This window comes from Geotrypetes seraphini, chromosome 3 (assembly GCF_902459505.1).
Source record: "Geotrypetes seraphini chromosome 3, aGeoSer1.1, whole genome shotgun sequence".
NCBI lineage: Eukaryota > Metazoa > Chordata > Amphibia > Gymnophiona > Dermophiidae > Geotrypetes > Geotrypetes seraphini.
The window spans coordinates 141872993-141897580 of record NC_047086.1 but is presented as its reverse complement, the minus strand read 5'-3'; the positions used below and the strand labels follow the sequence as shown (position 1 = coordinate 141897580).

The window sequence follows — 24588 nt, the reverse complement described above, 5'->3', positions numbered from 1 at the left end:
TATTCAGGAGCATTTGCCCTCCTAAGTGGATTAAAGCTGCTCACTGGGGCCCGTCACTGATTTTCAGCAGCATTATCTAAATAATGCAGCTAAAATCTTTACTGACTGCCCGGCACTATCCAGATAGTTCTAGGATGATCCAGGGGCGAAGCCAGCAATTATCCAGGCACAGTCAGTTTTCAGTGCCGATTATTAAAATAGCTGTCCAAACTTGTCCGGATATTCCTGAATATAGGTGGTACCCAGAAAACTTCCAGTGGCCAATTTATAGCAAACTATTCATTGCTGGTGACTAAGGAAGTTTAAATGTTGTCATGTTTCTATGTTTCTAGCAGTGTTTTAAAGCAATGCTAACCATGGTGTTTAAATTCTTTCAAAGAAAACAATCTTTAAAATCTTTAAAAGAAAACAAAAATCTAAATATACAAACCACATTACAAAAAAAACCCAAAACCCCCACAGTCATGTTAGACCACACTGTGGAGAAGGAGGACAATGCTCAGAAAAGAAAGTCCAACTTATATCAGATAAAGAAAAAAATATCTATAACCCCCTGGAAGGCCAATCCAAAAATGACTGTAATTAGTCCCTCAACTCCTCAATAACTGCATTTTCAGCTTATAGCAATATTAGCCTTCATTATTTTTATATGAAAGAAAATGTTCCAGCTGAATTTGTTCCACAAAGGTGCTGAGAGCCTGTATGTATGATGTATTCAGATTATATGCCATTTATTGTCTTTGAATTTATTCAAGAGAAAGATGTAATACACAGAGTAAAGTAACTATAGATACCAACAAACTTTTTGCTATAATTGAAAGGGATCGTGAAAAAAAAAATCTGCCTGCAGAGCACCATCCACAAAGCATCAATCAAGTCCTTGAAAGATTGCCATGAAAGAAGAAAACGAAACCAAGCCACTAGAAGCTATATTAGCATTGACTCAGGCATTCTGCAATGCAAATGTGGAGAAACCTAAATAACGTGGGCGAAGATACTGTAACAAGTTTTCCCTTCTCTCTCTCTCTGTCTTCTCGTTGCAGGACAATAGTCGGCGGCAGAAGCAGAACCTGAGCCAGCGCTTTGACTCCCTGTACAGCATCCTGGAGGAACGGAAAAAAGAGTTGTTGCAGATCATCACTCGGGAGCAGGAGGAGAAGCTACAGCATGTGCGCTCCCTCATTCGCCAGCATGGAGATCACCTGGAGATCACCTCCAAGTTGGTGGAGACGGCAATACAGTCTATGGAAGAGCCCCAGATGGCTGCCTTTCTGCAAGTATGTGTCCACCTGTGCCAATGTTACCATTCATTCCAGTGTCAGTTTCAAAGCAACATTTGTATAATCTAGGTCGGTATTTCCCAACCCTTTCCTGGAGGACCACCAGCCAGTTGGGTTTTTGGGACAACCCTAATGAATATGCATGAGAGAGATTTGCATATAATGGAGGTGACAGGCAGGCAAATCTGCTTCATGCATATTCATTAGGGTTATCCTGAAAACCTGACTGGCTGGTGGTCCTCCAGAACAGGGTTGGGAACCACTGATCTAGGTTATAATTTCAGTTGTCAATCAAAAGGCATTGTCAGTGGCACAATGTACCAGGAGGTAATTGTTCTGGGACCACTTGATAACAGTGATCATAACATGATCAGATTTGATATAATATCTGGAGTAAATACAGACAGGAAATCCAATATGTTGGCATTTAACTTTCAAAAAGCAGACTATAATAAGATGAGGAGAATGGTAAACTTAGAGGAGCAGCTGTAAAGGTCAAAAATTTAAACCGGGCATGGATGTCATTCAAAACTACCATCCTGGAAGCCCAGACCAGATATATTCCATATATTTAAAAAGGAGGACAGAAGGCCAAATGACAGTTGGCAACTAAAATAATAAAACTTATTGAACTTAAAAAAAAAAAAATGGGTGACGGGTCAAAAGTGTGCGACGACAAAGGCACGCTGACAACCCAGTGCAGACAACTGAGCGCATGGCGGAATCGCGCCGAAGATAAACAGTATTTTAAAGGGCTCTGATGGGGTGTGTGGGGGGGAACCCCCCCACTTTACTTAACAGAGATCGCGCCGGCGTTGTGGGGGGTTTGGGGGTTGTAACCCCCCACATTATACTGAAAACTTCACTTTTTCCCTAAAAAAGAGGGAAAAAGTTAAATTTCCAGTAAATGAGGGGGGGTTACAACCCCCAAGCCCCCCACAATGCCGGCGCGATCTCTATTAAGAAAAGTGGGGGAGTTCCCCACCAACACCCCCTGTCGGAGCCCTTTAAAATACTGTTTTTCTTTGGCGCGCTTCCGCCTTGCGCTCAGTTGTCTGCGCTGGGTTGTCGGCGCGCGCTTTTGTCTATGAAGCAAAAAATGAGATGAAAGAAGCTATCAGAGCTGAAAGAATATCCTTAGAAAATGGATGAAGGATCCAAGTAAATAATAGGAAACAGTATAAGGAATGGCAAGTCAAATGCAGAACCCTGAAAAGGAAGGCAAATAGAAACTTTGAAAAGAAGATTGTATTAGAGGCAATAACATATAGTAAAACCTTTTTTAGGTATATTATAAGCAAGAGTGTGGGGACTGTATGGTGCAGTGGTTAGAGCTAAAGCCCCCGTACCCTGGGGTTATGGATTCAAATCCCACACTGCTCCTTATGCTCCTTATGGGCAAGTCACTTAATCCCCCAGTGCCCCAGGTACATTAGATAGAGTGTGAGCCTGCTGGGACAGATAGGGAAAAATGCTTGAGTATCTGAATAATTTGTAATCCGTATAGAATTGTAGGATATTCAGAATATAAATAAAGAAGCCAGTAAAAGAATTAGTTGGACTGCTAGAAGATGGCCAAGGGGTAAAAGGGGCATGCATAAGAAAATAAGAATAGCCATATTGGGTCAGACCAATAGTCTATCTAGCCCAGTATCCTGTGGCCAATCCAGGTCACACATACCTGGCAAAAACCCAAATAGTAGCAACAATCCATGCTACCAATCCCAGGGCAAGCAGTGGCTTCCCCATGTCTGTCTCAATAGCATACTATGAACTTTTCCTCCAGGAGCTTGTCCAAATCTTTTGTAAACTCATCTACATTAACCGCTGTTACCACACCCACTGGCAATGCATTCCAGAGCTTAACTACACTTCTCCCTCTGAATCTGTGGTTTCAGTATCCGCGGATTCGGTTATTCGTGATTTTTTTTTTTTTACATCGATTTTAATTTGGGGGGGGCTATTTTTAAGCCCTCTGAGACTCCCTGGAACCTTACCTGGTGGTCTAGCAGGCATTCGGGGCAGGAGCGATCTTTCTACACTCCTTCCCTGTGCAGATCACTCATAGGAAATAGCTGCCATGAGTTCCCGTACTCTCTTTCGAGACTACGATGGGAGCTCATGGCGGCCATTTCCTATGAGTGATCTGCATGGGGAAGGAGCATAGGAAGATTGCTCCTGCCCCGAAAGCCCGCTAGACCACCAGGTACAGTTCCGGGGAGTCTCAGAGGGCTTAAGGTAAGGTCTGGGATTCCAGGAAAAGGTGGGGGTGGGTCAGAACCAACCCGAATATTATTCACAGTTTTTTAATATTTGCAGGCCAGCTCTGCCCCTAACCCCTGCGAATATTGAGGGAGTAGTGTATTCTTATAGTGAAAAAATTGGTTTTAAAAGTATTTCCCTGTAACTTCAATGAATATCCCTAGTCTATAGTAATTTTTGATGGAGTAAGAAATCAATTCACTTGTACCCATTTTATATCACTCAGGATTTTGTAGACTTCAATCAAATCTCCCCTAAGCCATCTCTTCTCCAAGCTGAAGAGACCTACTATCTTTAGTCTTTCCTCATATGAGAAGAATTCCATCCCCTTTATCATTTTGGTCGCTCTTTTTTGAACCTTTTCTTATTCCGCTATATCTTTTTTGAGATACAGCAATCAGAATTGACTTTAACACTCAAAGTGAGCTCGATCCATGGAACAATACAAAGGCATTATAATATTCTTAGTCTGATTTACCATACCTTTTCTAATAACTCTTAGCATCTTGTTTGCTTTTTTGGCCGTATCTTGGGCAGAAGGTTTCAGTGAAGACTTAGGGAAGATAAGGCCATAGCAGAGAGATGAAATTAATTCTTTGCTTTGGTCTTCAACAAGGAAGATGTGGAGAAGACACAATTTTTACAAATACCGTATTTTCACGTAGATAACGTGCACCCGTGTAAAACGCGCACACTGGTATAGCGCGCGAAAAACACAAATTTATGTACAGAAATTTTTATATACCGCACACACCCGTATACCGCGCATGCTGCCAGACTCTCCCGTCGCCGCCCGACTCTCCTTTCGCCCGTCCCGACTCTCCTCTGGCCACCCCGACTCTCCTCTCCCCCACCCCGACTCTCCTCTCCCCCTTGAAGTCCTGTCCCTACCCTGAAAGCCTGATGCCCCCCCGACGTCCGATTCACCCCCCGCAGGACCGCTCGCACCCCCACCCCGAAGGACCGCTCGCACGCACTCCCACCCGCACCCGCACCCTGAAGGACCGCTCGCACCCCCACAGCCTCCCCACCCCCCCCCCCATCATGTAGAAGCTCCTATCGGTGTCCTGCTGCTTCCTCTTGGCGGTCCCGACTCCCCGACACGATCGGGGCAAGAGGGAGCTCAAGCCTTCTTGCCCCAGCCAACCGCGGCACCCCTGACACGATCGGGGCAAGAGGGAGCTCAAGCCCTCTTGCCCCCCTGACTCCCCGACACGATCGGGGCAAAAGGGAGCCCAAGCCCTCTTGCCCTGCCGACACCCCAACTCCCCGACAATATCGGGCCAGGAAGGAGCCCAAGTCCTCCTGACCCTGGCGACCCCCCCCGCTAGTTGTTCGGGCCAGGAGGGAGCCCAAGTCCTCCTGGCCCTGGCGACCCCCCCCCCCCCGCTAGTTGTTCGAGCCAGGAGGGAGCCCAAGTCCTCCTGGCCCTGGCGACCCCCCCCCCCACGCTAGTTGTTCGGGCCAGGAGGGAGCCCAAACCCTCCTGGCCACGGCGACCCCCTACCCCCACCCCGCACTACATTACGGGCAGGAGGGATCCCAGGCCCTCCTGCCCTCGACGCAAACCCCCCTCCCCCCAACGACCGTCCCCCCCCAAGAACCTCCGACCGACCCTCCAGCCGACCCGCGACCCCCCTGACCGACCCCCACGACACCCCCAACCCCCTTCCCCGTACCTTTGTGTAGTTGGCCGGACAGACAGGAGCCAAACCCGCCTGTCCGGCAGGCAGCCAACGACGGAATGAGGCCGGATTGGCCCATCCATCCCAAAGCTCCGCCTACTGGTGGGGCCTAAGGCGCCTGGACCAATCAGAATAGGCTCGGGAGCCTTAGGTCCCTCCTGGGGACGGGGCCTTGGGCACATGGTCGGGTTGGGCCCATGTGCCTCAGGCCCCGCCCCCAGGTGGGACCTAAGGCTCCCGGGCCTATTCTGATTGGCCCAGGCGCCTTAGGCCCCACCAGTAGGCGGAGCTTTGGGACGGATGGGCCAATCCGGCCTCATTCCATCGTTGGCTGCCTGCCGGACAGGTGAGTTTGACTCCCGTCTGTCCGGCCAACTACACAAAGGTACGGGGAAGGGGGGTGGGGGTGTCGTGGGGGTCGGCCAGGGGGGTCGCGGGTCGGCTGGGTGGCGGTCGGAGGTTCTGGGGGGGGCGGTCGTTGGGGGAAGGGGGGTTTGCGTCGAGGGCAGGAGGGCCTGGGATCCCTCCTGCCCGTAATGTAGTGCGGGGTGGGTGTAGGGGGTCGCCGTGGCCAGGAGGGTTTGGGCTCCCTCCTGGCCCGAACAACTAGCGGGGGTGGGGTTGCCAGGACCAGGAGGACTTGGGCTCCCTCCTGGCCCGATATTGTCGGGTAGTTGGGGAGTCGGCGGGGCAAGAGGGCTTGGGCTCCCTTTGGCCCCGATCGTGTCGGGGAGTCGGGGGGGCAAGAGGGCTTGAGCTCCCTCTTGCCCCGATCGTGTCGGGGGTGCCGCGGTTGGCTGGGGCAAGAGGCCTTGAGCTCCCTCTTGCCCCGATCGTGTCGGGTGTCTGGACCTCCATGAGGAAGCAGCAGGACACCGGTAGGAGCTTCTACATGATGGGGGGGGGGGTCGGGAGGCTGTGGGGGTGCGAGCGGTCCTTCAGGGTGGGGGAGCGGGTGCGGGTGGTAGTGCATGCGAGCGGTCCTTCGGGGTGGGGGTGCGAGCGGTCCTGCGGGGGGTGAATCGGACGTCGGAGGGGGGAACTATGTAAAAAAAATTTTGTACAACGCGCTCACGTGTATAACGCGCAAGGGTATGCGCGGTATGTAAAAACCACATATAACGCACGCATTATATGCGAGAAAATACGGTAGTATTCAATGCTGATGAATCAAAGAAACTGAAACAAATCTCTGTAAACATGGAAGATGTAATGGGGCAATTTGACAAAATGAAGAGAAGCAAATCATCTCAACTGGATGGTATACATCCCAGAGTACTGATAGAACTGAAGAATAAACTTACAGAAGTACCGGAAGATTGGAGGGTGGCCAATGCAATGCCAGTTTTTAAAAAGAGTTCCAAAGGTGATCCGGGAAATTATAGACCAGTGAGCCTGATGTCAGTGTTGGGCAAAATGGTAGAGACTATTATAAAGAGCAAAATTACAGAGCATACATAAAGGCATGGATTCTTGAGAAAAAATCAACATGGATACACTCAAGGAAAATCTCTTATCACACCTATCTATTACATTTCTTTGAAGGGGTGAATAAACATGGATAAAGGTGAGCTGGTTGATATTGTATATCTGGATTTTGAAAAGGCATTTGACAAAGTACCTTGTGAAAGACTCTTGAGGAAATTAGAAAGCCATGGGATAGGAGGTAATGCCCTATTGTAGATTAAGAACTGGTAGGTTAGACAACAGAAAGTAGGATTAAATTGTCAATATTCTCAATGGAGAAGGACAAATAGTGGGGCTCCCCAGGGGTCTGTGTTGAGACTGCTCCTCTTTAACATATTTATAAATGATTTATAGATGGGAATAGTGAGGTATGCCACAAAGTTATTCAAAATCGTTAAATCTCAAGAGGATTGTGAAAAACTGCAAGAGGACCTTACTAGAATAGGAGACTGGGCATTCCAATGGTATGAGTAATATGAGCAAGTGCAAAATGATGCATATGGGGAAAGAGGAACCCGAATTATAGCTATATGATGCAAGATTCCCCATTAGGAGTCACCACCCAGGAAAAGGATCAAGCTATCATCGCTAATGATGCTTTGAAACCTTCTGCTCAGTGCTGCTCAGTGGCTATGAAAGCAAATAGACTTAGGAATTAATAGGAAAGGAAAATAAAAATGAGAATGTTATAATGCCTTTGTGTTGTTCCATGGTGCAACCATACCTTGAATACCGTATTCAATTGTGATCACCGCATCTCAAAAAAGATATAGCGGAATTAGAAAAGGTACAGAAAAGGGCAACAAAAATGATTAATGGGATAAAATGATTCCCTATGAGGTAAGGCTAAAACATCTAGGGCATTTCAGGTTGGAGAAGAGACGGCTGAGGGGAGATATGATAGAGGTCTATAAAATTCTGAGTGGAGTGGAAAGGGTAGACTTGAATCGCTTGTTTACCCTTTCCAAAAATACTAGGGGCTCCTTTTACTAAGGTGCGTTAGGGCCTTAACGTGCGGAATAGTGTGCGCTAAATTGCCGCGTGCACTAGACCTTAACACCAGCATTGAGCTGGTGTTATTCTAGAAGTGTACCATGCAGTTTAACGTGCGGTAATTTTGTGCGTGTGCTAAAAACGCTAGCGCACCTTAGTAAAAGGAGCCCTAGGACTATGGGACATGCAATGAAGTTACTAAGTAGTACATTTAAAATAAACCAGAGAAAATATTTCTTCACTCAACATGTAATTAAACCCTAGACTTCGTTGCCAGAGAATGTGGTGAAAGCAGTTAGCTTAGCAGGGTTTAAAAATGGTTTGGCTAATTTCCTAAAATAAAAATCCATAAGCCATTATTAAGATAGACTTAGGAAAATCCATTACTTATTTCTAGGATAAGCAGCAAAAAAATCTGTTATACTCTTTTGGGATATTATCAGGTATTTGTGTCCTGGATTGGTCATTGTTGGATATTTTGTCTCTCCCAGTATGGCAAAGCTTATGTTATTATGTTATATTAGGATTCATTAACTATCTATGCATAACATAACTATGCTTATGTTATTATGTTATATTAGGATTCATTAACTCTTCCTAGCAAGTCCCAACCACAAATTAACGAACACCACCTTACAACTCAACGGCCTAACTTACCCTATTAACCCCACCATCAAAATCCTTGGAGTCATCCTAGACCGCTACCTGACCTTCGAAGACCACACCAACGCCCAGGTCAAAAAAATGCTTTTATACCCTCTGGAAACTCCGTACCATCAAACATTACTTCGACTTCCCCTCCTTCAGACTGCTGGTCCAATCCCTAATCCTAAGCACACTGGATTACTGTAATATAATTTATATGGGCTCCCACAAGAAAACCATCAAACGACTGAGACTTATCCAAAACACTGCGGTCCGCCTAATCTATGGCCTCAAAAAGTCAGACCATATCACCCCTTACTATAGAAAACTGCACTGGTTGCCAATATAAGCGAGAGTCATCTTCAAATTCGCCTGCCTCTGCTTCAAAACCTTATCTGGCTTGTCCCCGATATATCTGTCTCACCACTTCGTGTTCCCTGGAACCACTCGCACGCGTAATGCCAACCTGTTTACCTACCCTTCCCCAAAGGGATGCACCTACAAAAGATTCCTCAATAGAACTCTCTCATACCAAGCTGGCAGATGGACAAACTGCCTGACCACCCTCATCTCATCTGCCCCATCTTACTCATCCTTCAGGAAATCTCTCAAATCTTTCCTCTACGACAAATTTCTTGAACCCCCCTCATCACCAAATAGTCAAATACTTCCATCCTGTAACTGATACTGGTTGTCTTCTTGACATTCACCACCCTGCATTGGTTTTGTACACTGCGTTGTTCTTTATAAGCCTCTCGCACTGCCTCTCCACTATATATATATCTCTGCTGTATATGTACAGTCTACTGCATGGTAAATCTACATTGTTCTTCGTTGTATAAACACCTTTACTGAATATGTACAGTCCTCATTGTATCTTCGCTGTAAATGTACAGTCTCTTACACTGTAAACCGCTCTGAACTGTTTGTGGTACTGCGGTATATAAAATAAAGTTATTATTATTATTATCTTTGGGCTCCTTTTACTAAACCGTGGAAGAGCTTCTTACCACGGGCCAGCGAGGTAAATGTTCTGTTGCTCATTAAATTCCTATGAGAGCATTTACCTCGCCAGCCCACAGTAAGAAGCTCTTCCACGGTTTAGTAAAACACTGTTATTATTTCAGCTTCACAATGAATAAGGTGAATTTGAGTGATTTTTGATCTTTTAGAATATTTGTTAATATATGCAGAAAGAGCTTGGATTTCTGGCATTACAAGTACTTCTGGATGGGTGGACTTTGTTCCAGTAGCTCTACCTAGGCAATCCTAGAGTCTTGTTTTTTAATGGTTATTTAAACAGTGATTCCTATATCTTTAATTTTCTTCTTCCTTTACAGCATGCTAAGGAGCTAATCAAGAAGTAAGTATACCGTCACTTTTTTTGTTTTGCTTCTTGTTTTCTCCCGAGATTGGAATGCTTGCAGCACACATCAGTCTTACAGAGGGTCATTTTATAAATAATTTTTTTGTGCAAATCAGTGCCTCTTATAAATTTAGGTTTAGCCTAAAACATGTGCCATGCAAGCTGGAGTACATGCGCTCAGGGAAGGAGTTTGGGCGGAGTAGTGGAGTCACCACTTACACATGTATTTTGTAAAATATGGGGGTGTCTATTCAAAGCAATTTAACTGGCCAAAAATAGCTTCTGACCAGCTAACTCACTTGTTTGGGACCATCCACTTATATTCAGTGGCATGTAACCAGTTAGGCCTGGATTTTCAAAATGGCGGCAGAATCGGCCAGCGCCTGAAAAAACAGTGCTGGGCACATGTCACTCAAGCTACGGTGCCGTTTTGAGAATCGCAGTCTGTGTGGAAGATAGGCATGGAAATGAAGGCCAGGGTTTTATAGGCCTACATTTCTGGCGCCTATCTTCAATGTAGAATCACGTTTAGCAGCCCAAACGTCAACCCCGCCCATAACCATGCCTCTTTTGCTGTTCAGTGCGGGTAAGCATCTGCATAGATGTGATTCAGGTGCCTCATGGTGCCCACTTTATTTTTAAATTGTTTTTCAACGGTGCGGCCAATTACCACACATTAATGGCCAATTAAAAAACTTAAGCGTTAGGCCATCCACTGGTGCCTTCTGAACGGTGCAGTTTTGAGAATCCAGGCCTTAAAGCTGCTGAATATCATCACAGATGTATAGGCTATGTGAACTGGATCCTACATTAACTACTACTGAACCCACAACCCCCTCCCCCAAACATCCAGACCTACAAACACAATGAATACATAGTTGTTACAAAAAGGCAGTGTGGTGTTCCAAGGGGGGGGCAGCCCGCCCCAGGTGCATATCATAAGGGAGTACTCCCAGGGCTGGTGTCTTCTCCTTCTGGCAGCGGCAGCCACAGCATTCACAACTTGCTGTTCTACTAGCGTTGTGCCTTCCTTTCTGCCAGGTCCTGCCTTTGCAGAAGCAGAAAGTAAGCGGGACCAGTAGAGAGGAAGGTCCAGCGCCAGCCAGAGCAGTGAGTTGTGAAGGCTGCTGCTGCCGATGATGGAAGGCAAGTTTTTAGCAGGGTGTGTGTGTGTGTGTGTGTGTGTGTGTGTGTGTGACAAAGAGAGATAGAAAGAGGGTACCCCTCCAGAGGGGGGAGGGAAGAGAGGAGAAGGAAGACTAGGGGAGTAGAGAGAGATGCTAGACCAGGGGTGTCCAACCTTTTGGCTTCCCTGGGACTGCACAAACACTAACACTAGCTGATGAGCAAAAAAAAGGTTGAGCAGGTCCCATATTTGCAATCACTAATATAGAAGATGTACGTATCTAATAATAAACCTTCATTAAAGGAACATTGTGGAAAGGAACCCAAAAAAGCAGTAATATTTACCCTCACTGAGTGATCCTCCACATGCATCGCTGACAGTGGGAACAGCCACAGGCTTCCGCATCCCCACTCTGATAAGCAGGGATGCGTGCTCCTGGTTCTCTCATTCACTTCTATTACAGCTGCGGTGAGCCTCATCAGAGCAGGGATGCTGAATCAGATATTAGCAACGCACGTGGAGGATCGTTTAGTCAGGGTAAATATTACTGCTTTTTTGGACTCCCACTTTGAGCTTAGGCTCCCTCAAAATGAACATCTCCCCTGCTGTAGCTAGTAGGGATCTCCAAGCCTCACCAACTAACAGTCACCTCCTCCCCCTCTAACTTTCCAAGCTCTGCAGCTGTCAGCAATATTGCAGAGCTGCTACCTTCCCTCCTCCCTGCCCCCCCCCCCTCCTTGACTTTCATGCATGCATGAAAGCAGGGGCAGCTTGAGGATATTGCCATTGTTGCAAAGCTTGGAGATTTTGGGTTGCCAGACTGGAGGAAAATGTCTTCAGTTGGCAGGGCTTGGGAATCCCCACTAGCTCAAGGATTTATAAATTGCACTCAGTAGGGGAGAAACTTTGGGTGCTCATCCACTAATTTTGGGCTCCAGTCCCTTCCCCAAATCAGCTATATATGACTATGCCTCTTAATACAAAAATAATTGTGATGCACATATCCCAAAGCTAACATATTCTAGTTAACATATTCAAAATATAACAATTCTATCTTGTTGATTAGATATTTTATTTTTCCATCATCTTAGTCCCAGTTTCTCTTTCTGCTTTTTGTCTTTCTTCAACTAATTCTCTTTCCAGTGTCTGCTGTCCATTTTTTTTTCCTCTTCTCTCTTGTTCCATTTCCTCCTTATGCCTGACTCCAACGTATTTATTTTTCTCTTTCAGCTTCCTTAACTTTTTATTTTCTGTTTTGCCTCTGTCCATTCAAATCTTGCCTTCTTTCTCACCCTTCTTTTTTTAAAATGTTCAGCTACCTCTCAATTCTCCATCTTCTTCAGTCCCTGGCTCTCCCATTATCCATCTCACTCCTTTCCCAACCTCCTATTTTCTTCTATCTACTCCCCATTACCACATTTCTACCACTGTACTCACTACTCTCTCACTCATCTTGTCATCTCCCTTTTGACCTCATCCACATGGCTCACCACTTTCAGAATTCCCCTCCCTCTCTCCAGTGGTCAGTCTATAACTCCCTGTCCCTTTCTTTCCATCCCCTAGCATCTTCTTATCCCAGCTCTCTTCCCTCCTGCCCTCCCCCCGAGTCCATCTCTCCTCATCTATCCCCATGGTCCAACATTTTGCTTCTTCTCTTTTCTGTTTTTCTTCTTCCCTCCCCACTTAATGCTGAGCAATGAAATGGAGGGAAAAAAAGAGAGATGCTGCATCTCTCTGCCTTCCATCCACAGGCCTATAATTTCTCCCTCCCTTCCATGTTCTCCCCCTTCTCTCCACACCCATACATCTCTACATCACTCCTCTCCCACCACCATGTCCAATAATTCTCTCTCTCTCCCTCCCTCCTCTCTCTGCCCAACAGTTCTCCTCTTTTGTCATCTCTTCATGTGCACCATCTCTTTCCTTCTCTCAGACACCCAATTCTCCCTTTCTATTCCCTCCCTCACCTCAGCATCTTTTTCCCTCACTCCCTCCAATCTTCAATCCTATGGCTCATACTTCCCTCCCTCTTTCCTTTCATTCTGTGTCCTAAGTTCATGCCCCTCCCTCCTTCCTTCCATCATTTGTCTTGTTTGTGCTCCCTCCCTTCTGTGCTGTGGTGTTTACCTTCAGGCCGGCTCCCTCCTCACTGCTAAAGTCATTTTTCTGCTCAAAGCTGCGGGCAGCGGCTCCTATGCGCCTCCTGTGGCTGATCTGGAAGCCTTCTCTCTGATGTCACAACGTCAGAGGGAACACTTCTGGGTTAGCCGCTGGAGGCACTTAGGAGCCCGCTATGCACAGCTTTGAGCAGAAAAACACTGCAGCAAGATGGAGGAGGGAGCCAGCCAGAAAGTAAACATCCGGGGATGGCAGAGGAAAATGCCGCATTGCCCTCGAGCTGGAACAGCATGAAACGCTGCATCGCCCTCGAGCTGGGCCACACAAAATACCTCCTTGGGCCACGGGTTGGACACCACTGTGCTAGACCATATGGGAGGGAGGGAGGGAAAGAAAGGATTGGAGATGTCAGACCATGGAGGGGAAAGAAGAAGGAGAGATGGAAGGAGAGGAGAGAGATGCCAGGGAAGGGAAGGAGAAAGATGCCAGACATGAGGTGGGGTGAGGTGGAGTAGAAAGAAGGAAAGAAGAGAGATATCCCAGAGCATAGCACAACTCATAAATTTTAGATTAGATTAGCATGGGGAAGGAGATGGAGACAGTGGATGGAAGGGGCAGAGAAAGAGAGTGGACAGTAGATGGAAGGGCAGAGAAAGAGGGCAGATGCTGGATGAAAAGAAGAGTAGAAACCAGAGATGACAAAAGGTAGAAAAATATTATGATGTTGTTGCCTTAGAATATAGTAGTATTGTAGCTATATTGATAAACATTTATAAACAGAAAATGGAAATAAGGTCGTCTTTTTTGGGACTAATTTTAATACATTTTTTAACTAACTTTCAAAGACCAAAATCCCCTTCCTCAGGTCAGATGGCTACTGTAACAGCTGTATACGGTACTGACACGAGGAAGGAAGTTTTGGCCTCTGAAAGCTAATTGAAAAATGCATTAGTCCAATAAAATGTTATATTCTTATTTACCATCGTTTGTTTTGTTATTTGTCATTTTTTTTCAAATTTATTTCTGCTATCTTTATATTTTGCACAATATTAGGGGACATGCGTCACTATTTCTATTTCTGTGGTGTTAGTTGCACTGTATGCAGATTCTGGCTTCATAGTGGTTCAGTTTAACTTTTGTCTACATATTTCTAATTTTAGGGCTCCTTTTATCAAGCTGCGCTAGCGGGGTTAGCGCGGCAGACATTTCATCACGCGCTAACCCTCGCGGCTAGCTAAAAAACTAACGCCTGCTCAATGCAGGCCTTAGCGACTAGTGTGGCAGGCGGTTTAACGCACGGTATTATGTGCATTAAACCCCTACCGCAGCTTGATAAAAGGACCCCTTAGTTTATAATATCTTATTCTATACTGGGCGAGGGTGTATCTGTGTTCTATGTGTATGTGCAGGATCGATCTGTACTAATCTGCCTTGTTTAGTTTTACAATGGGTGTATTGATGTTCTAGTTCTCACTGAAGTGTTTAAAATGCTGCCTTTTCTTAGGTGCACTCTTATTGAGTGACTTGTGGATTACTAAAAATATTTTTTTTAATATAGAGGAGGGGGTGTTAAATAATGCAAAACAAAGAAAAATCCAACAAGTCTGCAGTGAAAGCAGAGCAACAAATCCAAAATGAAACCGCAGAGAAAAATGTACAAGGTTCAGGAACTTTTATTTACGTCAATAAAATGTTGTTTTCCAAAGGTTGGTTCTCATTTAAATGGGAACTCCTTCCTTGCTGAGCCATTGGGTTAATTTATCAGTGCTGAATTAGAGTCTAACACTATCTGGGGCTGATTCTATAAAGGCAAAATACCCTTAATAGCCTCAATAATTGGATAAAAAAAATTTAGTTGGGTGATAGGCACCTATCTGATTCTATAAAAGATGGGTGCCTATCGCAATGCTCTTAGAGGCACCTAATGCCTAATTGGGTGTTTCTATGGGTAAAGTGAGTTAGGTGCTGCTAAGTGTAAAAACTTAAGCACCTGAAATGTAGGCCTTTAAAATCCCCGCCTACATTTCAGGCACCTCAGTTTTTACATAGGCGTTGCTAGCCGCAATTCTGTAAATCAGTGGTTCCCAAACCCTGTCCTGGGGGACCCCCAGCCAGTTGGGTTTTCAAGATATCCCTAATGAATATGCATGAGAGAGATTTGCATATAATGGAAGAGACAGGTATGCAAATCTCTCTCATGCATATTCATTAGGGTTATCTTGAAAACCCGACTGGCTGGGGGTCCCCCAGGACATGGTTTGGGAACCACTGCTGTAAATGGTGCCCAAGCGTGAATGACATGTGGCCGGCACTTTTTTTTTTTTTTAAGGCGCTGTTTACAGAATCAGCCCCTCTATGATCTACAGCCCATCTTGACCCTATTGGTGTCAACAACCATGAACATTGACTTCCTGCCACAGGGATCTTACCAGCTGGTACATACATTCTGGAGAGGAAGTGCACAGACAAGGCTTGCTTTATTTTCCTTTCTTTCAGGAGTTGTGGACATGTCCAAGGTGTCAACGATTGAGCGTCCAGAACCCAGGTTATGAGACTATGGACCATTTTAACGTCAACGTGGATTATGTGGCAGAGATGTTGAGAACAATTGAGTTTCAGTCAGGTGGGAAAAAGCAAACAATTATTTACTGTGTTTATAGAAATTTGTCAGTATAATCGGACCTGTGTGAAGTGATTGTAAACTCCCTGCTTCATAGAACTTACAGAAGTGTGATCGCAAGGAGGTTAAATGGCTTGTTCAAGGTTAAAGAGTGAGCATGGGAAGTTGCATGGGGACATGAACCTGCTGGTTTTAGGACTGTGCCATTGAAAGGTCATTTTAGGAAGCCACAAAACTTAGAGATTTGAAGAAAGCACAGATGGTTTATTAGCATACGTATGCAACTCCTGAGCTCCAAGCTGGCTTCAGAAGTGCTGAAAACAGGACGTTACAGAGATATTTATACATCCTTCTGGCTATACAACTGAATTCTAGAAAAAAATTGTTCACGTGTTACTTTCTTAACAATCATTGGTGCTAAGCTCACACTAGCAGGTCATTAGCAGGTCACTTATCTAGGCCCTGCAGTCTTTCTGTTACATGTTGTTTATGCTGAGATAGCCATAAGAAGTTAGAATGTCCAAGCTAACACCCAAGGCAGGCAGGCTAGAACATGAGATAAGTTAGGTATGCAGCTAAAAATAAATCAGCATTTTATTAAAGAGAAAACTTAGTTCAACATTTAGGAAAACCAGTCCCAGACTCCTTCACCATATGCATTAGATTACTTGAACTGTGCTATTATATTGTAAGCCTTCCATAGCTGTACTTTCTACATCTTTACATCCAATATCTACTTTAATGTCACAGGACCCATTAACAGATTACACTCATTTTAAAAATCCAAATGGAAGTATAATAAATGATGGCAGATAAAGACCTGAATGGTCCATCCAGTCTATTCAACAAGGTAGCCAGAGTTGCTCCTGACACTTCATGCAGGTTGCACCCTTCTATGCCATGTTTAAAGTGTGAAGGACATTTACGTTGTGCTTTGATTCCATCTTCTTTTTATATACACTTCTCCCTCCGTATTCGCTGTGATAGGGGATTAACAGAACCGCAAATACTGAAAAACCGCGAATAACTTTTTTATATGCTGTTTGCTGTTTTCTATTAAAAACCATTGTGAATATGGTGAAACCGTGAATAACATGGTGGGAGACCTGGCTTGTTTCTGAAAGAGAGGCAAATCACGGTGAACAAAGTGCTGGGAACCAGCGATTTTCTCTGTAAACGCTTGGAATTGGCGATTTCTATATGAAAGCTGATGTAATTTGGGGGGAGGAGCCAGCAAGCTGAAAACTGAATAATCGAAACCGCGAATGCTGAAACCATGAATACAGAGGGAGAAGTGTAGGACTTTTTGAAACAGATCAGAACCTTACAAACCTCCAAGAGAACATCACTTCATGCATAATGAGACTTCACGCCTGGTCCCTCTCTGTACAGATGAAATTAAATGAATCAAAAACAAAATTGGCTCGGCCCAAAATTAGTACACCTGCCCACCCTCTTCACACTACCCACAGGACCTGCTCTGCACCTTGAGTTCTCAAGCAAGGTCCTCGGCATCACACTCGATTCCTCCCTCTCCCTCAGCGATCACCTGAATTCCTTGGCAAAATCATGTTTTTTCAGCCTCCACATGCTGAGGAAAGTTAGATCCTATTTTCACCAAAAACATTTTACCGTCCTTGTACAATCCATCATCCTATCCAAACTCGATTACTGTAATGCCATTTATTTATGCCTAACAAAAAAAAGTCTTTGCAGACTCCAGCTTATCCAGAATACTGCAGCCAAGCTGATTTTTGCTAAACGCAAATTTGATCACGTCTCCCCACTACTTACCAATCTTCACTGGCTCCCAGTACTTTCCAGAATTCATTTCAAATGCTCCTGCCTGGCTTTTAAGATCATTCACGGCATCCTCCCGCCCCTAATCCCTCTATCCTTCCTCGCCCTGACGCCTGCTACCACCAGATCAGCCCACAGACATAAACTATCCTTCCCCTCTCTACACGGCATCCTCCACACAGGTAAACTGGGAAGATCCCTCCTCTCCAAAATCACGGGCCTTTGGAACGATCTCACTATCCCGCTGCGGAACCTGGGCTCCCTCCAACTATTCCGAAAACAACTGAAAACCTGGCTTTTCTCTAACATATAACATCTCTTCTCCTGTTTACATCCCCTCTTTTTATATGTCCTTGTAAATCTTTCTCCTCTCTTCTTCCTATATTTTTAAGCTTTGTAAACCGTGTCGAGCTCCACTTCCGTGGAGAGGATGCGGTATATAAACGTAAGGTTTAGTTTAGTTTAGTGTTTATGTTGAAATCTTTTTTTTTTTTTTTTTTTAATTAAAGCAGTGCTGAAATTACAATAGAAAACCTAAACCAAAACATATTACATAATGCAAAGTCATGCACCTGGGCAGCCAAAATCCATGCAAGACTTACACCCTTAATGGTGAGATCCTAACAAGAACTGAAGCAGAACGAGACTTAGGGGTGATCGTCAGTGAGAACATGAAGACTGTCAATCAAGTGGAGCAAGCTTCATCCAAGGCAAGGCAAATCATAGGTTGCATACGCAGGAGTTTCGTCAGCCGTAAGCCTGAAGTCAATATGCCATTGTATAGATCCATGGTGAGGCCCCACCTGGAATACTGTGTGCAATTCTGGAGGCCGCATTACCGTAAGGATGTGCTGAGACTGGAGTCGGTCCAGAGAATGGCCACCCGGATGGTCTCGGGACTCAAGGATCTCCCGTACGAGGAACGGCTGGATAAGTTGCAGCTGTACTCACTCGAGGAACGCAGAGAGAGGGGTGACATGATCGAGACATTCAAGTATCTCACGGGCTGCATCGAGGTGGAAGAAGATATCTTCTTTTTCAAGGGTCCCGTGGCAACAAGGGGGCATCCGTGGAAAATCAGGGGCGGGAAACTGCACGGGGACACCAGGAAATTCTTTTTCACTGAAAGGGTGGTTGATTGCTGGAATAGTCTTCCACTTCAGGTTATTGAGGCCAGCAGTGTGCCTGATTTTAAGGCCAAATGGGATAGATACGTGAGATCTATTCACAGAGAAAGGTAGGTGAGGGTCATTGGGGTGGGCAGACTAGATGGGCCATGGCCCTTATCTGCTGTCTATTTCTGTTTCTATGTTTCTAATGTTAAAGGAGAATCATAACTTAGCTCAGCAAACAGATGGACAATAAAATAACAACCTTTCTAGGTTACGTTATTGTACTGGGAGTGGAGGAGTGGCCTAGAAGTTAGTGCAGCAGCTCAGTGGTGTAGTAAGGGTGAGCGCCACCTGTAGTGGTGCCCCTCCCCTCCACGTGCGCCCCTCCCCCCCATGTGCGCACCCCCCTTCCCTTTCCCTGTACCTTTTAAACTTCTCCGGTGTGAACAGCATGCTGTCCACGTCAGTGTTGGCTCCCTTTGACGTCACTTCCTAGGCGTGGGTTCCGGAAGTGACATCAGAGAGCACCAAAAAGATACGGGGCAAGGAAAAGGGTGTGCGTGGCAAGGAGAGGGGCAGGCAGGTGGGGGGGGGGAGCGCTGAGAGGAGGAGGCGTGCCACCGCACCCTTAAGAAGACTGTGCCCGGAACGGACCGCACCCCTCGCATCCTCCTTACTACATCACTGCAACAGCCTGGGGAACTGGGTTCAATTCCCACTGCAGCTCCTTGTGGCTCTGGGAAAGTCACTTAACATTCCTTTGCCCAAGGTGCCAAATAAGTACCTTAATATAATCTGTAAACCACATTGGTTGTAACCACAGAAAGACAGTATATCATTCCTTTTCCTTTCCCTACTTAAATTTTCAACTATGTAAACCAGCGGTCTCAAACTTTGCAGGGCCACATTTTGGATTTGTAGGTACTTGGAAGGCCTCCGAGAAAATAGTTAATGTCTTATTAATGAAATGACAATTTTGCATGAGGTAAAACTCTTTATAGTTTATAAATCTTTCCTTTTGGCTAAGTCCTAACAATAATATTGTAATTTATAGCTAAAGAGACATATGATCAAGAAACTCTTTTATTTTACTTTTGTGATTATGATAAACATACCGAGGGCCTCAAAATAGTAACTGGCGGGCCGTGAGTTTGAGACCATATATATTTAAATTTTGTCCCTTGTTTTGTCCCTAACACCTTCCCTGGGAGGGAATTCCAGGCATCCACCACCCTTTCTGTAAAAAAAAGTACTATTCTGGTGTATCTCCTAAGTCTACCTCTCTGCAGCCTCAATTCTTGTCCTCTAGTTCTAATCAAATCTAAAAAAGATCTGTTTGTATATTAATATGTTGGCTTCTCCCCCTCCCCCCCCTCATCTTAGATGCAGTGCAGCGAACTTATGTAAATCGTGGTACACAACTTGGGTGCACAGTCCACAGATTCTATAACACTGCATGTAATTCCTTGGAATGCCCCCATTAGGGTTGTACATGAGAGGATTTGTGCATGGATATTTATTTATTTTAGCATTTATATACCACTGATAGCCTAAGTGGTTTACATTCAGCATTTTCCCCTGTCCATCCCAGTGAACTCACACTCCACCTAATGTACCAGGGCAATGGGGGGGTATTAAGTGAGTTGCCCAGGGTCGCAAGAAGCATGGGATTTGAACCCACGGCATCAGGGTGCTGAGACTGTAGCGCCACACACAGCCAGATCCAAGCACAAACACCAATTAGAGCCAATTAACATCAACAATTGATTGTTAATAGCTCATTAAGTAATTTGTAGGTGAATCTCAGAACTATGCGCAATTTGGGGCACCTAAATTTGGGTGCCATTTATAGAATCCAGGGGTTGGTGCCTAATATTGAGAGCTCAGTTATAGACGTGACCGCTAAGGTTTTTATTCTCAGTCTTTATCTATTGGAAAAGACCTTGATAAATCAGAGACAATTTGCTTTCAATGTCTAACCTTTGAAAAACCAACCAGCAAAGACTTGGTACATTTTAACAATTTACTCTCTTTCTTCTATTTTTTTTTGTTCAAATATTTTTATTAAATTGCTCAGATAATAGCATAAGAAACAATAAACAAAAATAAATCCATCATTGAAATGCATATTGATCTACTAAGTGCTACCATTTATCAACAGAATTATGTTTTCCAGCCAGTACAGTACATACTGCATTATACCATGAAGAAACATTTAAGACAGAATTGTTTTTCAAATTATCTTCTATATACTGTATATCTATACATCTATATCTATAGATGTACACTCCCCCTCTATATTTGCAGGTTCAGGATTCACTAATTCAGTTATTTGCAAGACTTTAACCACCCTGCCTCTCTTCCACTTCCTCCCAGACCTCTCCACACCTTACTTTTAAAGCCTGGTGGTCTAGCGGTGAAGCGGGGCAGGAGCGATCTTCCCTGCTCCATGTGCAGAGCTTTGCTGAAAAATGGCTGCCATGAGTTCCCGCAGTCTTACGAAACTACAGCGGGAATTTGATCATGGCTCTGCACAGGGCAGGAGCAAAGGAAGATCATTCTTGCCCCGCTTCACTGCTAGATTACCAGGCTTTAAAAGTAAGGTGTGGAGAGGTCAGGGAGACAGGGGGTGGTTCAGTGTCGGCCCTAAAGTTATTTGCAAATTTTTTATTCACGAGGGGGGCTGTGCCCCTAACCCTTACAGATATGGAGGGGGAAGTATAGGAGTATATAGAAACAGGTTCATATCCCACACTGCTCCTTGTGACCCTGGGCAAGTCACTCAATCCTTCATTGCCCCAGGTACATTAGATAAATTGTGAGCCCACCGGGACAGAGAGGGAAAATGCTTGAGTACCTGATTGTAAACCACTTAGATAACCTGATAGGTGGTATATAAATATCTAAATAAATAAATAAAAATAGACATAGATAGACAGATATGTACACACTAGTGCTGCCCGATTCAGGAAAAAAAATTTCGATTCGATTCAATTAGATTTTCCTGCCTAATTGGGTTGTTTTTTCCAAACATCCTGGTGGGTTTATTTTATAGCCTCTTCACCCCCTTTGCCCTCTCCTACCCACACTGGTCCTGTGGTTGTAAAAAAATAAACAAACAAAAAATAGCTTTCCTCTCTCTATTAAATCCTAGCTCACGTTTGCGTCCAACACCAGCTCTGGAAGGATATCACATTTCAAATCTGACATATTGTAATCACAAAACAGAAAAATAAAATTATTTTTCCTACCTTCTGTTGTCTGGTCATTTTCAAATCTTGTTGGTCCCATGTTGGGTCTGGTTGTCTTCTGATCAGGCTCTCCCTTTCTTCGTGCTAACCATCCATCTTACCATCGCTGTCCGCCCCTTCGTGTTCTCTGTCATACCCCCGGAGGTCTGGCATCTTTCCTTTTTTTTTCATTTCCATCCCCCCCCCCCCGCAGCTGCAGCAATGGACCCCACCATCCACAGATCCACCATCTCTCCTTTTCTCATCTACCCTTTCATCCAGCATCTCTCTTCTGTGTCCCTATTCTCCTCTCCAGCTTCTTCTTTCTCACTTCCTTACCTCCTGTATCCCCTTCCCCAGATACAGGCTTTCTCCTACTATCTATCCAGCCATTCTGCACCCTGCCCACCTACTTTGGAGCAGTATCTGTCCCTCTTGTGCCCTTCCCCTTGTGATCTTTCATTTCTCTCTCCCTCTCCCTCTCTCCATTAGCCCAGCACCTCTCCTCTGCTTTCCTCCCCCCCTCTTTTTGGTTTGGTCTCTCACTTACCTTCACTTCACCCCAGGTCTGGCATCTCCCTTCCCCTCTCTTATTCCTTCTTCCTCCTCCTTCTGCACAGGCCTGCCTCCCCACCGCCAAAGGAACTCATCCTCCTACTCCCCCTTCTGCACAGGTCTGCCTCCCTGCCCTGAAGGCCTGATTCCCCCCCCCGCCGCGAACGAACGCCTGCTCCCCCCGCAAGCCTGCACCTTCCCCGCTCTTACCTTCTTAATGCTAATAGGGCAGCTTGCAGGCTCGCTGGTGTTAAAGTGATCCCTGCAGCTGCCCGTGGTCCTCAGTGGCACGTTCTCTCTGCCACGATCCTACCCCTGACATCAGAGCAGGGACAGGACATAGCAGGAAGAACGTGCCACTGAGGACCATGGGAAACAAAATGAGAAGAAAAAATAAAAATCTTGTTGACGTGTTCTAAAATATCTTTTTTTGTGCTAAAGTCAAATGTTAGCTCACACGAAGAGGACTTATCTTTTTCTATCTATCTCTATATAGATAGAATTCAGCAATAATCTGACCCTTGCATACATTTGAAGAAGAATAATAGCTTAAACGTGTAGAAAAGTTCTTGGTTATTTGGGGCAAGAACCACTCAGTTGTTGAAAAGAGTACTTGGTTTAGCAGCTGCTTACTGTGCAAGACGGGTGCTAGCTCGTTCTCAATCCTCGTCATCGTCGCCTTGGTCCGGGGCCGCCAGCAGCTCGGCAACGCAGACAGGCGGCGCCACGGGCCGCGTGCTGCTTGGCCAGCCGCTTCTCTTGCTGCTTGTCCTGGATCTTGCGCATGTCCTCGGCATACTTACAGAACGTGTAGCCGAACTTGGCTCAGACTTTGTGCGGTGCTGTGATGAAGTTGCGATAGGTGGGCTTCACCTCGCTCACACGCAGGAACACGCCGTACTTGTTGGCACCCACGTCAAAGAAGCGCTTGTTGTCCACCGTGAGCGAAGTGCTCTCGGGCAGCTCGGCCGGCTCCTCTTCCACGCCGTAGTCGTCGCACTTGGCCAGAGTGTAGCGGAACTCGATGGTCTGGCCCTGCGCCATGCCAAGCCCCGGCCAAGCATCTGGTGGACGCGCAGGAAGCGGCCACACTGGTTCTTCTTCTAGTCCAGGTAGGACTTGCGGTTCTCACACACCGGAACTCCTCCTGTCGCTTGCCTATTAGCGTTAATGAGGTAAGAACGACCCTTCCCCCTCAAGCAGGAGCAGCAGCGGACGGCCAGCAAGAGGCAGCGCTGCAGCTCCTGCTTTAGGAAGGCGTGGGGGAAGGTCGTGCCATTGAATCGGGAGGCCGATTTTTTGTTTAATGAACCACATAACACACACGTACGCAAGCATTTTAGCACTCACAAACCATGGCGCTAAATGAAAAATATTAACGCAAACCTATGGAGGCATTAGTGTTTAGTGTGTGCGGCATTGTTAAAACCACTAGCGCACCTTAGTAAAAGGAGCCCTTAGATATAGAAACATAGAAGAATGGCGGCAGATAAGGCCATAGCCCATCAGGTCTGCCCACTCTACTGACACACCCCCAAGTCTACTATCCTAGGGATCCCACTCCTGGTGACAGTTCCCTTGACTTAACCATCTAAGGGATCCCACATGGGCATCCCATTTGCTCTTAAATTCTTGCACGCTGTTTGCCTCGATCCCTGCACCCGGGAGCTCGTTCCAAGGATCAACCACTCTCTCGGTGAAGAAATATTTTCTGGTGTCGCCATGAAATTTCCCGTCCCTGAGCTTGAGCGGAATGCCCTCTTGTGGCTGAGGGTCCTTGAGAAAGAGAATCTCTTTTTCCATCTCGATACGGCCGGTAATATACTTAAACGTCTTGATCATGTTCCCTCTCTCTCCTACGTTCCTTGAGTGAGTACAGCCGCAAATTTTTCAGCCTCTTCCTCATACGATAGATCCTTGAGCCCCTAGTCCATCCTGGTGGCCATCCGTTGCACCGACTCTAGATGCGTGCAGTTAAACCAACTCTGGGCTACAGGCTGGGCACTTATTAATATCCGTTAGGTCAGTATTCTGTTAACGAATAAGCTGCTCTGGGGACCTAATTGGAGGCCTTCAAATACCGAGTTGCCCTTATGGACCAAATTTCTAATATCAGGGCATGTCCAGCATCAGATCTCGAGAGCTCCAATCCAGTCGGGTTTTCAGGATTTCCCCAATGAATTTGCATGAGATCTATTTGCATGCACTGCTTCCATTGTATGCAAACAGATCTCACTAACTTTAAGCCGTGACCATTTATACCAATGGAAATGCGGTGCAAAACCTCATGCCTAAAGTTAGATGCGGATGTCCCTAAGATCTGTAATTA

The 24588-nt window shown here is 45.6% G+C and overlaps 1 protein-coding gene across 1 annotated transcript in view; it reads left to right on the top strand.

Moving 5' to 3' along the window:
• The window catches only part of TRIM54 (tripartite motif containing 54), a 103307-nt gene that overhangs the window by 55415 nt on the left and 23304 nt on the right, over positions 1-24588 (top strand). The window contains 4 exon segments of the mRNA XM_033935797.1: positions 1044-1277; positions 9673-9706; positions 15439-15482; positions 15484-15565. Of these exon segments, the coding sequence (XP_033791688.1) occupies positions 1044-1277; positions 9673-9706; positions 15439-15482; positions 15484-15565 (394 nt within the window).